This window comes from Schistocerca serialis, chromosome 3 (genome assembly GCF_023864345.2).
Source record: "Schistocerca serialis cubense isolate TAMUIC-IGC-003099 chromosome 3, iqSchSeri2.2, whole genome shotgun sequence".
Taxonomy (NCBI): Eukaryota; Metazoa; Arthropoda; class Insecta; order Orthoptera; family Acrididae; genus Schistocerca; species Schistocerca serialis.
In genome coordinates, this window is record NC_064640.1 from 209,993,870 (window position 1) to 210,006,677 (window position 12,808).

The window sequence follows — 12,808 nt, forward strand, 5'->3', positions numbered from 1 at the left end:
AGTTCTAAGTTCTAGGAGATTGATGACCTCAGATGTTAAGTCCCATAGTGCTCAGAGCCATTTGAACAATTTTTTTGAAACTAAGGCATTACAACACAGTAGTCTTACCAGAAGCAGTTAATGCTGCAGAAACTACAGTGATTCATAGTCATACGAAGATCAGAGAGATTGAAAAGCAGGAAAGAAAAATTGTGATGAAAATATATGGACCAGTGTTTCGGGAATCAATTTTGATGAAGAGGCCAACTAGAGAGGTTTACAAAGACATAGACACAATAACAGACACCAATAATAAGACAAGGATGAAATTTTGTGGATATATCAGCAGGATGAGTAAAAGCAAGATCACAAGACAAATCTTTGAGATAGTAATCAAGAACAAAAACGAGACAAAGTTGATCGCTGAAGCAGAAGACGACATTAAAGAACTAGGGATCACACAAGACAACATAAACAATAGAGAACAGTTTAGAAACATCATAAAGAAACACACACTTAAATAAGAACATACAGAGAACAGAACGAGAAAAAGATGGTCGGAAGAACGCAAGAGAGTACACAGTGAACGTATGAAGAGAATTTGGGAAGAACAAAGAAAGAAGAAGACATCATGACTACTCAAGTTCAGTCGCTCTCTTAAAAGGGAATAATCGAAAATAGTAGTAATATATACGGGACTGGTTTCAAGCAATTTTTGAGAAGAACGTAAAACATCAATGACGGTAGAGGATGGCGGTTTGATCTCCGCTCTGCGACGAGTACTGGAACCTGTAATAACTGCAGCACCTCGGTCGTTCTTGTTTATTGAGTGCATTAACTATTTGTATTTCCTTACCTGGACATCAATGGTAAGAAAGTTTCCTTGTACATTTGAAATACCAGTAGACCTGTTTGTATACAATTGCTTTCAAATTTTATAAAGTAATTGCTATATGTAACGACAGCGTAGTCGTTACATCATCATAAGAAACGTGTTTCTTTTTTTTTTTTTAACAGGCTTACCGAAAAAGTCACATCTCTGTTCTAAAACCATTAAAACGTAAATTGACAGAAAACGAAGGGCAATGTACCTCCGATCAGAAATGTTGAAATAATTACAGTTTCGTGTTACAAAATGTATCTAAAGTAGTTAAAACTTGGGAGTTCTCTAAAAGTCGCGGTCTTTTGCTGCAGGTAAAACTTTTAATTGAGTTGTAGTTTCAGTTGCTCCTGAACTGCAGGCCCATACGAAAAGAAAGGTAAACATGACTTTATTTTCAAACAAGAGACTGAGTCTTAAATGTCGTAATGCACTCTCACTGTTCAGTGTTTATGTGGCGTTTCCCGCACAACGTTGTTAGCAGTTTTAGGTCTTACGATGTGAACTTGGCATACAATGAACACACAAAAGTATTGATATCTTTCTATTTATTCACAGAGACAAAATTTATGCCTAATATTCCATTTCGTGGCTACAGAGGGACAGAGGACAAACAGAAAATGATGAAATTGAAATAGTTCTGAAACAGATGCGTTTTATTATTCTCATCTTATTAGCGATTATTAGGAAACGGAATATAACGTATAAAAACATTGCAGTCTAAAAGAGATAAAATGTTTTCCCTAGCATCTATTTAGGGTGCCAGATATTTCTTACTATTTTTACCTGAGTACAATGCGAAAGATAATAATTTTCCATTCTATAGGCAAACAAAGGAAAAAGGAGTCCTTCACAAGAATTCGTCTAAAAAGATAAGCAGAAACACTCAGTGAATACTGTGATGTGCTTTAAAAAATAAAACATCTTCAGCTACCCGCAGTAGCACACATTATGGTCTTCTACTGTATCTACCGAAATTCGTCTTGCGTAAAACATAAACAACAGATAATTAGCTGCAACCCTTTCTTTCATATATTTTCTTTTGATCCACATTTTAAAGTAAACTATAATAGCCTCTGGTTTCTAAGATTTGAATGACGCATCGCTCGATTTCTGAACTAAAGAACTGTACTGCGACTCTTATCACATTATAGATGACTGGACAAAAAGTTACATTCTGTCATCCGGCGGGTCATCATAGAAGCTTCAGTCTGCTGTGGCATAGACTAGAAAGGCTTTTCGACATACGACATATCATTGTTCATCCTGATCTATGACGAGAAAACACATAGATCCGCCAAATTGCGTGGATGTTGTTGCTGATGTCTGGTGCGCTAATTTGGACGACGCTCAAATCTGGAGATTTCATCTTTCATTGCACTTGACTCTTTTTCACGTCAAGTAGCTACACTCTGAGTTCAGTCGACGCTAGTACTACTTCATGGAAGACAGAACAGGCAAATTACGGGCAGTGGTAGACGAACGGAGAAATATGAATATCCAGAAACTCATTCTAGGCATACTGATACAATACGTTAATGACCACAACCAAAAGGCCCTTATCGGCGTAAATGAAGCGCCCTAGAGTTTTCACCTGCTTTCAAAGTTCCTTGTACACAGTCTTCATGAAGACTTCGTGACGTCATTGATGAATATAGCACGTACAGATAGAAAAATAAATATCCGTTCTGCGCAAGCCATGGTGTGATTGATATTCAGAGGATTATAACCAATCAGAAAGCATCTCTCCCCCACTTTCCTTCCTACTCCAGTAGCTGATGAGTAGCTGATGATACGTGGGAAGAATGGTGGTCGGTGCTGTTCTACTTAAGGCCGAATTCACCAGTTTTTCTGTCGTGGCCAAGAAGCAAGACAGCTGACTGAGGAAGTGATATTTTTCTTCACTTGTATTTGAACTTTGAGTCAAAAACTTGTGTGAATAAAACTTTGCAAAATGTTATAGCTCTCTTACGGTAGTGCCCATCACTGATGTTTCTAGAGTGTTTCCATGACTCCGATCGAACAAACCCATCATCACTCACATAGATCTTCTTTGGCTCGTCCGTGTCTTCCATTAATATAAATTAGCTAAGTGCACAAAGAAATTGATCAATTTAATGTTTCTTTAAGCGATCTCATTAATAGGTGAAATACATTTGAAACTGGCACCAATCTTCCCCAAGATTCGATTCGTGTGAGCCTTCCAACCTAAATCCCTCCAACAGTTGGTTATATTTTTTGCGGATAATCTGAGGAGATAAGATTTTCATTCCTTCTCTGTCCCCCCTTGTTGCCTCTTGGCTTACTGTAACATTGTAGTGAGAAAGAGTCTTTTGCGAGCAATTCTACTCCAAATACCTATGTGATGCAGTTTTCCCCCGAATTTTTGTTCTTTTGATGGTCGTGGGGTTCCATAGTCGATGTCCTAAAGTAATGCCTACCTTGTAGGCAAGCGAGTTTTAGCCGTGAATCCACATCCGCGCAGGTCGTTCGTTCTGCTGTGATCGTGTATCGGCCACAATTCTGAAGTGATTTCCTTGTCCCCGAGTGTCTGTCACTGCGGGTACTCTCATCTGATGGTACATTGTGATACTGGTGCGAAATCCGATATTTATCACAGTATGACCTCTGTGGAGCTAAAAGGAATTACTTCCTGTCGCCACATGTCACATCAATACTCGCCCCATGTTACACAGTGAACGGAGTAATTACTGCACCTCCGCGGACAACTGAACACTAGTCTAGAGTTCTCTGCCAAGTGACATCCCCTTTTAAATCCGAGTAGCTAGAAGATACGTATTTATACTTAAAGCTTTGAGCTGACGTATAAGCATAGAGTTTGAAGAAAGTAGTGTGAACAACTTAGCAAATTTCCCATTTTCGAACTAAGTTTTATAATTAACTTGTAACTCACTGTTTCCTTTTATGTTTCCTCTAACGTTTCTAGAAACGTTGTGAGCCGCTACTACTCCTATGATTATTTTGAAGCTCTGTTGAGCTGCCGTCAGGACGAACAGACTCCCAGCAGGTCAGATTGTTGGTGCCTACTTAGTGGTCCGTCCGTGACAATGGTTGTTAATATAGTGTGGTTATCTATTTGCTGTCTATCTGCCTGATTGTACGACAGCATACATATCAGTCAGTTAAGTACAGCAGTAGAAGAGAGGCATGAGAGATTCAAATCGGTACCACGAAAGCTTAATAAGCACCAAAAGAACATGGTGCCAAACAAATAAGTGATACAGCAACTGCATAGATAAAATGATCGTGACAGGACCACCTTTGTTAAACTTGTGGTAATGCAGATGAGTGCAAGGAAGAGGCTTCAATAAAGAGCAGTAAGCTGAAAAGTAGAACCGTTTCATATGGTCAGACAAGCCCGTGTGTATGTATCAACAGAGGAGACGATATGGGCGTCAGTACATCTACATCTACATTTATACTCCGCAAGCCACCCAACGGTGTGTGGCGGTGAGGCCTTAGGTGATCTTGTGATCATACTGAAAGTAAATGTAACGGGGAGGACCTCTGACACCATTTTACGTGAAAAGGTTCATCTAGTGGCGTAGAAACACTTCCCATCACAATATTATTATCACCATTTACTCTGCTGCAACTTCACAAATATTCAGTAATAGTTTAATGAGCAGACACATAAAATAACTTATCTTCCCTGGTCTTTTACAGTAACCAGATTTCCAAAATATGACATAACCGCGGTTTTTATTGGAAAATCAGTTAAGAGCTTTTTGATTTTATGTCAGAGAATTGAAACAGATTCTTGGTGAGGAATAATATATAATCTGATTGACCCCCATTTAGTACTTACATGGAACGATCTCCAGGAGAATTCAGACTGTTTTGGACATCAAAGGAGATCTGAGATAGAAATGTTTTGGTGCTCGCATGGTTTTGTCCGAATCCTTTATGTGAGCTCTATTGGTAGATTGGCTGCGAGATCGGACTTGAACTGTACTGTCACCGATAGGCTGTAGTTTTTTTCATTACCAATAGTTTAAAATTTAATAATTTACAGGATGATAGGATTAAGGAGAGAAAACTGGTATACTTGAGCAAACGTCCCATAAACGCGCCAGGCAATTGTTCGGTAAAGGCACCTTGTTGTATATTATAAGTATGTTGTTGTGCTATGTTTGTTAATGACAGGACGCTATTAAGATTTCACAGACGTCGTAAATACACTGGCACCTTTTGTCCTTGCTTCGTTTCGGTATTGTAGAGTTTGGTTAATCTCTTTTTTTTTCAGTGAAGAAGTATTGTGGCCTGTGACGTCCACAGACATGCCTATAGTCTATTTTTAGTACGCTTGCTGTATGCCTGTACACAAATAATTTCACTCTAAGAAGTTTGTCTTCTGTATCTGAGACGCGTATAAGTTAAAGACTTGGCACTCAGTTTGACGATCATATTCGCCTGGCGCTCTTCTACCTCGCGCTGCATACACAGAGCTTCGCATAGAGGACTATTGTCCAGTTTCTAAAAAGGACTTTTTCTCGCAGTCCTACAGTGTACGTTTTCACCTGGAGCCCGACACAACGACAATTCTGCAGAATGACTTAGGAACTTGCGAGGACGTTGGGAAAAACAACCTGAGCTATGTGAGGTATTTGTTCCTACCCTGGTCTCTCAGTTGGGAGAAGGAGAAAACAAATCCCTGTTCCCCGACACTGATTTACTTTTTACGAGGCTTTCCTGAAATACTTAGCCTGATACAGAGATTATCATGCATGGTGCGGGAAAAGATGATCTGTGCGCCATCTTTTTGTCTCTGATTTTTCAGATATTATTCTTATGGTCATTCCATAACAAATACGTTAGCGGTGATTGAAATGTTTACAATTTGTCTCTAAATTTGCCTCTAAATCTCTGTAACAGTAGTTCGCCAACAGAGTGTCACCTTTCTTCCAAAGAATTCCATGCAAGGGACCTGGGAATTTCTGTAAGCCACTCCTATGACTAGACAAGAATGGTACAAGTTTAACACCATGGCACTAGATTTCTTCGATATCCGGATTAGGAAGATAAAGATATTTCGCACGAGATTACTGTGCCCTATCTCCGTTGCAGATGCAGCTCACTTTATCAGAACTCCTCAATAAACCTAATTCGTCCGTTATACCTACCTACAATATCTACTTCATACCTCTTTTTAACGTTATTGCTAGGTATTTAACGCATGTAACACTCAATGACAGACCACTAACATTATATGCAAAAGCTATCGCAATTTCGCACCTAGTCATGCACATTTAATTTGCCATTATCTTTCTGTACACAAGTGTAGTTTTAGCAACCATTTCTGTCTGTGCTGCTCACACTGTTTAATAAACAGTTTGTGAAGAACATGATCACTTCTGTCAACCACTTGTTGGAGTACAAGTGCACGGAGGAAATTCATCGTCCTGGCACAAAGATGGCTTTGGTATCAACGGACTTGCACCTTTGTTATGTGATTGTTTAATTTTATTTGGAGTTAATAGTGATAGAAACACTGAAGTGCGGCCAGATCTCGGTGTTCAACGTCACAGTATTTCAGCGAATCCCCACACCGCCATCATCAACTGCACTGATTAGCTATGTTCAGAAATTCAGTTTATCGTGACTTCTTCCGAAGGCAACATGTCTTGTGACATCGTACTGAGGCCGTTGATTGCGTTATCTGGTCGGACGCCTGATAATTATTCTCGTATATTTTTTGTTCATTCTGAACGTACTGTTAACGACGTAAGCTAAGAGTTATGCGAGGCTGCAAAATAATTCTGTTCACTCGAATTTATAACGTATTCTCGTTGTTTCATTCAAGTCGGTAAACCGTAGTACTATGCCATTACAATTTTTTTTTGTTTTGATCGTGTTATCACTACCGTAATTTCATTCGCAGTTGGTGAAGGTTGCTCTTTCACTTACAACAGGTAATAAATGGGTATCTGTGTACAAGCGTGGCAATACTTCTCGTCAGTAAGCTCCACGTGAGGGGTGGAAATTTTGGAATTTTGTGCTAAGTTCCTGTGGGACCAAACTGCTGAGGTCATCGGTCCCTAAGCTTACACACTACTTAATCTAACTTAAAATAACTTATGCTAAGGACAACACACATGCCCTAGGGAGGAGCTGCGAGAACCGTGCAACGCGCCTCAGACCGCGCGGATACCCTGAGCGGAGCGGCGCGAGTGATGTATCAACATTGCAAGTAAAAATGGCAGTAGTGGACAATATAGTTCTGGACAATCGGCTATTAACGCTATATGAAGCACATGACGCCGGAGGCATACCAAAAGAAATAGTACGATATCTTTCACTTCAAGAATTTGTAAAGAGAAAGCTTATCGCAAGCTGAGTTTTTTTTTTCGTTTTTTTTGATAATGATCAAAATCAAATGAAGGAACAAACTCTCCAACAATGTATTGACTGTTTTAAAAAGAACATAGTGGATTTCTTCCGGAGATGTGTTACTCTGGGTTAATGCTAGGTCCGCCGGTTCACTCCCGAAACGAAATAGGTATTTTCAAGAATATAAAATAGATTTTTTTCAGTGATTGCTTGGAAAAGGGTAAAGCAATATCTGGTAAACTCTGCTTAGGGCTTCTGAACCGATTGGATTAGAAAAAAAGTGAGAAGAGCTCTCTATTGCTAATGAAAATCATCTGACGTCTCGCCTGAAAATTATTTCAACAATTACTCTGTCTGGAAAGCCTCCAGCAACACAAAATTGTCAATCTTCAAACAAATGCACATATCTGGATAGATAAGTAGGAACTTCAGAAAGTAAGTTGCACGTGTCGTCACTCGCTAACAAGGGGACCGCGCCTGCTCGTTTTTACCGATTTCGTTCAAATTTGTGCTGCATGCAGGGCTTTGCCAGAATTGAAAGTGACAGAAGCTGGAATGCCACAAGACCTTGCGCTTAGGAGAAACGGCATTTCAGGCCTGGGGTCGCGTGAGGCATCTGCCATTTACGTGAATGTAAGTCCCAGACAGCGGTTGGCGCAGCACAACGAGTACAGAACAATAATACGAAGGGCGTGTGGTCAAGTCACTATCCGGAAATTACTTTAGTTTCAATTCTTACGTTACCTACACTGCAAATAAACCGAAATATTTCTCAATATATTGTATTTATTAATATAATAATAAAAAGCATGAAAAAGAAAGGAGCCGGCCGCTATGTCCGAGCGGTTCTAGATGCTTCAGTCAGGAACCGCGTGACCGCTAGGATCACAGGTTCGAATCCTGCCTCGGGTATGGATGTGTGTGATGTCATTAGGTTAAGTTAGGTTTAAGTAGTTCTAAGTCTAGGGGACTGATGACCTCAATGTTAAGTCCCATAGTGCTTAGAGCCAAATAGAAAGGAAGATTTGGGATTGGAAATAAATTTCCAGGAAGAAATTGTAAGGCGTACATGAGAACTTCATATATGAAATTAAACACTTCTGCTGTTTTACAGTTGACGATTTAAACGTGCTGGAGAGATACTAATCGTAAAAACACGGGTAGCAGTAATCTTCTCGGCGTGTTGCACATATTATAGACGCCGCACGGGGTCCCGGGTTCGATTCCCGGCAGCGTCAGGGATTTTTCCTGCCTCGAGACGACTGAGTGTTGTTGTGTCGTCTACATCATCGTCATTCATCCCCATTACGGTCGGAGGAAGGTAATGGCAAACCACCTCCTCTAGGACCTTGCCTAGTACAGCGGTGCGGGTCTCCCGCATCGTCCCCTACGCTCCTCGGAGTATGGGACCTCATCATCATCATCATCATCAAAGTCATAAGAAAATTAAAACCAATTGTAAAATGATTCAGACAAGATATTTTTATGATGCGAACAGTGGCGATTGAATCTAAATAATGAAAAGCGTGGAGTCATCCACATGAATACTAAAAGAAATCTGCAAAATTTCGGTTACACAATAAACGGCACAAGTCTAAAGGCTGTCTATTCAACTAAGTACTTAGGGATTACTATTACGAAAGACTTAAAGTGGAACGATCACATTGATAATATTGTGGGAAAACCGAACCAAAGATGTGATTTATTGGGAGAACACTTAGAAGATGCACCAGGCCTACTACACTACGTTTGTCCGTCCTCTACTGGAGTATTGCTGTCCGGTGTGCGATCAACATCAGATAGAATTGACGGAGGACATCGAGAAAGTTCGAAGGAGGTCACATTGTTTTGTGCGACTGCGAAATAGGAGAGAGAGTGGCAAGGATATAATACGCAAAATGGGGTGGTAATCGTTAAAGCAAACGTGTTTTTCGTTGCGAATGGGTGTCGTCATGATATTTCAGTCACCAACTTTCTCCTCCGAATGCGAAAATACGAAAAGGTAATGATCGTCATAATAAAATAAGAGACATCACAGAATGATTTAAGCGTTCGTTTTTCCCGCACGCTCTTCAAAAGTGGAACGGTAAAGAAATACACTGCGGTGACAAAAATCATGGGATACCTCCCAATATCGTGTCGAACCTCCTCCTGCCTGGCGTAGTGCTGAAACTCGACTTGGCATGGGCTAAACAAGTCGTTGCAAGTCCCCTGCAGAAATACTGGGCCATGCTGCCTCTCTAGCAGTCCATAATTGCGAAAGTGTTGTCGATGCACGAACTGACCTCTCGATTATGTCGCATAAATTCATGTCAGGGGACTTGGATGGCAAAACCATTCGTTCGAATTGCTCAGAATGTTCTCCAAACTAATCAAGAACAACTGTGACCCGCTGAGATACCAAATTGTCATCCATAAAAATTCGATAATTGTCTGGGAACATGAAGTCCATAAATGGCTGCAAATGGTCTTCTAGTAGCCGAACACTGCCATTTTCATTGTGACCAGAATACCCAGTCCATTCCATGTAAACACAGCCCACACCATTAAGGAGCCACCACCAAGTGGCACAGTGCCTTGTTAACGACCTGTGTCCATGGCTTCGTGCGATCTGCGCCACACTAGATCCCTCCTCACCTGACCAGGCCACGGGGCTCCAGTCGTCTAGAGACCAACCAATATGGTCTCGAGCCTAGGAGTTGCGCTGCAGGCGATGTCGTACTTTTAGCAAAGGCATTTGCGCCGGTCGTCTGCCGCCATAGCCCATTAGCGCCACCATCTCACTGCACATTCTTCGTACGTCCCACATTGTTTGCTGTGGTTATTTTACGCAGTTTTGCTTGTCTGTTAGCACTTACAACTGTACACAAACGCTGCTGCTCTCGGTCGTTAAGTGAAGGCTGTCGGTCATTACGTTATTCGTGGCAGAAATATGGTATTCTCTGCACACTCTTGACACTATGGATCTCGAAATATTGAATTCCCTAACTGATCTCGAAATAGAACATGTGTACCTGCAACTACCATTCCGAGTTCAAAGTCTGTTTATTCTCGTCGTGAGGCCATAATCACGACGGAAACCTTTTCACATCAATAATCTGACTAGAAATGACAGCTCCATCACTGCATTGCACCGCCATCTGTACACATGTATGTCGCTATCCCATGACTTTTATCACCTCAGTGTAGCTCGATAGTAGCTCTGCCAGGCAATCAACAGTCAAATGCCGAGTAATAACGTGTATGTACACTACTGGCCATTACAATTGCTACACCAAGAAGAAATGCAGATGATAATTGGACAAATATATTATACTAGAACTGACATGTGATTACATTTTCACGCAATTCGGGTGCATAGATCCTGAGAAATCAGTACCCAGAACAATCACCTCTGGCCGTAATAACCGTCTTGATACGCCTGGGCATTGAGTCAAACAGAGCTTGGATGGCGTGTACAGGTATAGCTGGCCATGCAGCTTCAACACGATACCACAGTTCATAATGAGTAGTGACTGGCGTATTGTGACGAGCCAGTTGCTCGACCAGCATTGATCAGACGTTTTCAATTGGTGAGAGACCTGGAAAATTGCTGGCCAGGGCAGCAGTCGAACATTTTGTGTATCCGGAAAGGCCCGTACAGGACCTGCAACATACGTTCGTGCATTATCCTGCTGAAATGTGGGGTTTCGCAGGAATCGAATGAAGGGTAGAGCAACGGGTCGTAACACACCTGAAATGTAACGTCCACTGTTCAAAGTGCCGTCAATGCGAACAAGAGGTGTCCGAGACGTGTATCCAATGGCACCCCATACCATCTCGCCGGGTGATACGCCAGAGTGGCGATGACGAATACACGCTTCCAATGTGCGTTCAAACACCGATGCGACTGTCATGATGCTGTAAACAGAACCTGGATTCATCCGAAAAAATGACGTTTTGCCATTCGTGCACCCAGGTTCGTCGTTGAGTACACCATCGCAGGCGCTCCTGTCTCTGATGCAGCGCCAAGGGTAACCGCAGCTATGGTCTCTGAGCTGATAGTCCATGCTGCTGCAAACGTCGTCGAACTGTTCGTGCAGATGGTTGTTATCTTGCAAACGTCCCCATCTGTTGACTCAGGGATCGAGACGTGGCTGCACGATCCGTTACAGCCATGCGGATAAGATGCCTGTCATCTCGACTGTTAGTGATACGAGGCCGTTGGGATCCAGCACGGCGTTCCGTATTACCCTCCTGAACCCACCGATTCCATATTCCGCTAACAGTCATTGGATCTCGACCAACGCAAGCAGCAATGTCGCGATACGATAAACTGCAATCGCGATATGCTACAATCCGACCTTTATCAAAGTCGGAAACGTGATGGTACGCATTTCTCCTCCTTACACGAGACATCACAACAACGTTTCACCAGGCAACGCCGGTGAACAGCTATTTGTGTATGAGAAATCGGTTGGAAACTTTCCTCATGTCAGCACGTTGTAGGTGTCGCCACCGGCGCCAACCATGTGCGAATGCTCTGAAAAGCTAATCATTTGCATGCCACAGCATCTTCTTCCTGTCGGTTAAATTTCGCGTCTGTAGCACGTCATCTTCGTGGTGTAGCAATTTTAATGGGCACTAGTGCAGATGTAGAGGAATGCCTATTGGACGTGAATAACCAGTTTCCTTTCTGTCTCGGAGGCGAAACGTGTAATATAGAAGTGTGAAAGGGAATGAGGAAGATCCCCTCCAACTTCCTGTGTTCCTATGGGCACCCTCTCTCCCTTCTCTCCCCCTTCCCTCCCTCCTCTCTTTTTCCCCCTCCTCCCCTGGGCTTCCCCTACCCTATACCTTCATTCCTCCCACCATCTCCTCTGCCATTGGCATCTTTGCTCTCCCCTCTCTCTCCCCCACCACCTTCTTATCCTCCTGGAAGGTCCCCGGACTCGCACACGTTTCCGTGGATATTCGCGCCAGAGATCATCGCCATCGTTTTAGTGTATGTGCCGTCGGGTTTGTGCCTCAGTGTTTTTCGCCGCCTACGCTCCATCGTTCACGTGTCGTCTCCATCATCAGTGTCCGTGTGCAGCGCCATCAGTTTCTTTAGGTGTCTTCGCGTACGAACGGCTACGTGTTATTTGTTCTCTATGTCTACTGTTTTTTGCCCTCCACTTTGTTCTATATACTCTGTTTCTCCATTGTATTTTCTTTGTAAACCTTGTGGCTGAAGAGGAGCGTAGTGTGCTGCTGCCAGCCCACCTTTATGTAAGGTGTTAAATAACAATAAAGAAAAAAAATGAGGAAGAGAGAATGAGGAGGAGGTGTGGGTTGCAGGATGCTGTGCTGGCTGCTGGTGTTGGTGGCGCCGGCGGTGCTGGCGGCGCCCTACGTGCGGGACGAGTCTGCCGTGGCCTGGGGGCGGCCGCCCGGCGCAGAGGCCTGGCAGCAGCGCCTGCCGCCCGGCCACAAGGCGGACGACGACGACGTCCACACAGGTGCCACACTTCAAGCCCCATTTATCAGTTCCCATACTTGTGCACTGGTACACGTTGTAACGATTTCAACAGCGTTACTGCATTGGTACACAACACAACAGCACAACTGAGACGTTCA

General features: G+C 42.7%; 1 protein-coding gene across 1 annotated transcript in view; it reads left to right on the plus strand.

The window, feature by feature from the left end:
- Window positions 1-12,808, plus strand: part of LOC126471568 (uncharacterized) — a 285,067-nt gene that overhangs the window by 237,512 nt on the left and 34,747 nt on the right. The window contains exon 2 of the mRNA XM_050099793.1: window positions 12,530-12,690. Within this exon, the coding sequence (XP_049955750.1) occupies window positions 12,531-12,690 (160 nt within the window). The 5' untranslated portion in view covers window position 12,530. The remainder of the gene's footprint in view (window positions 1-12,529; window positions 12,691-12,808) is intronic.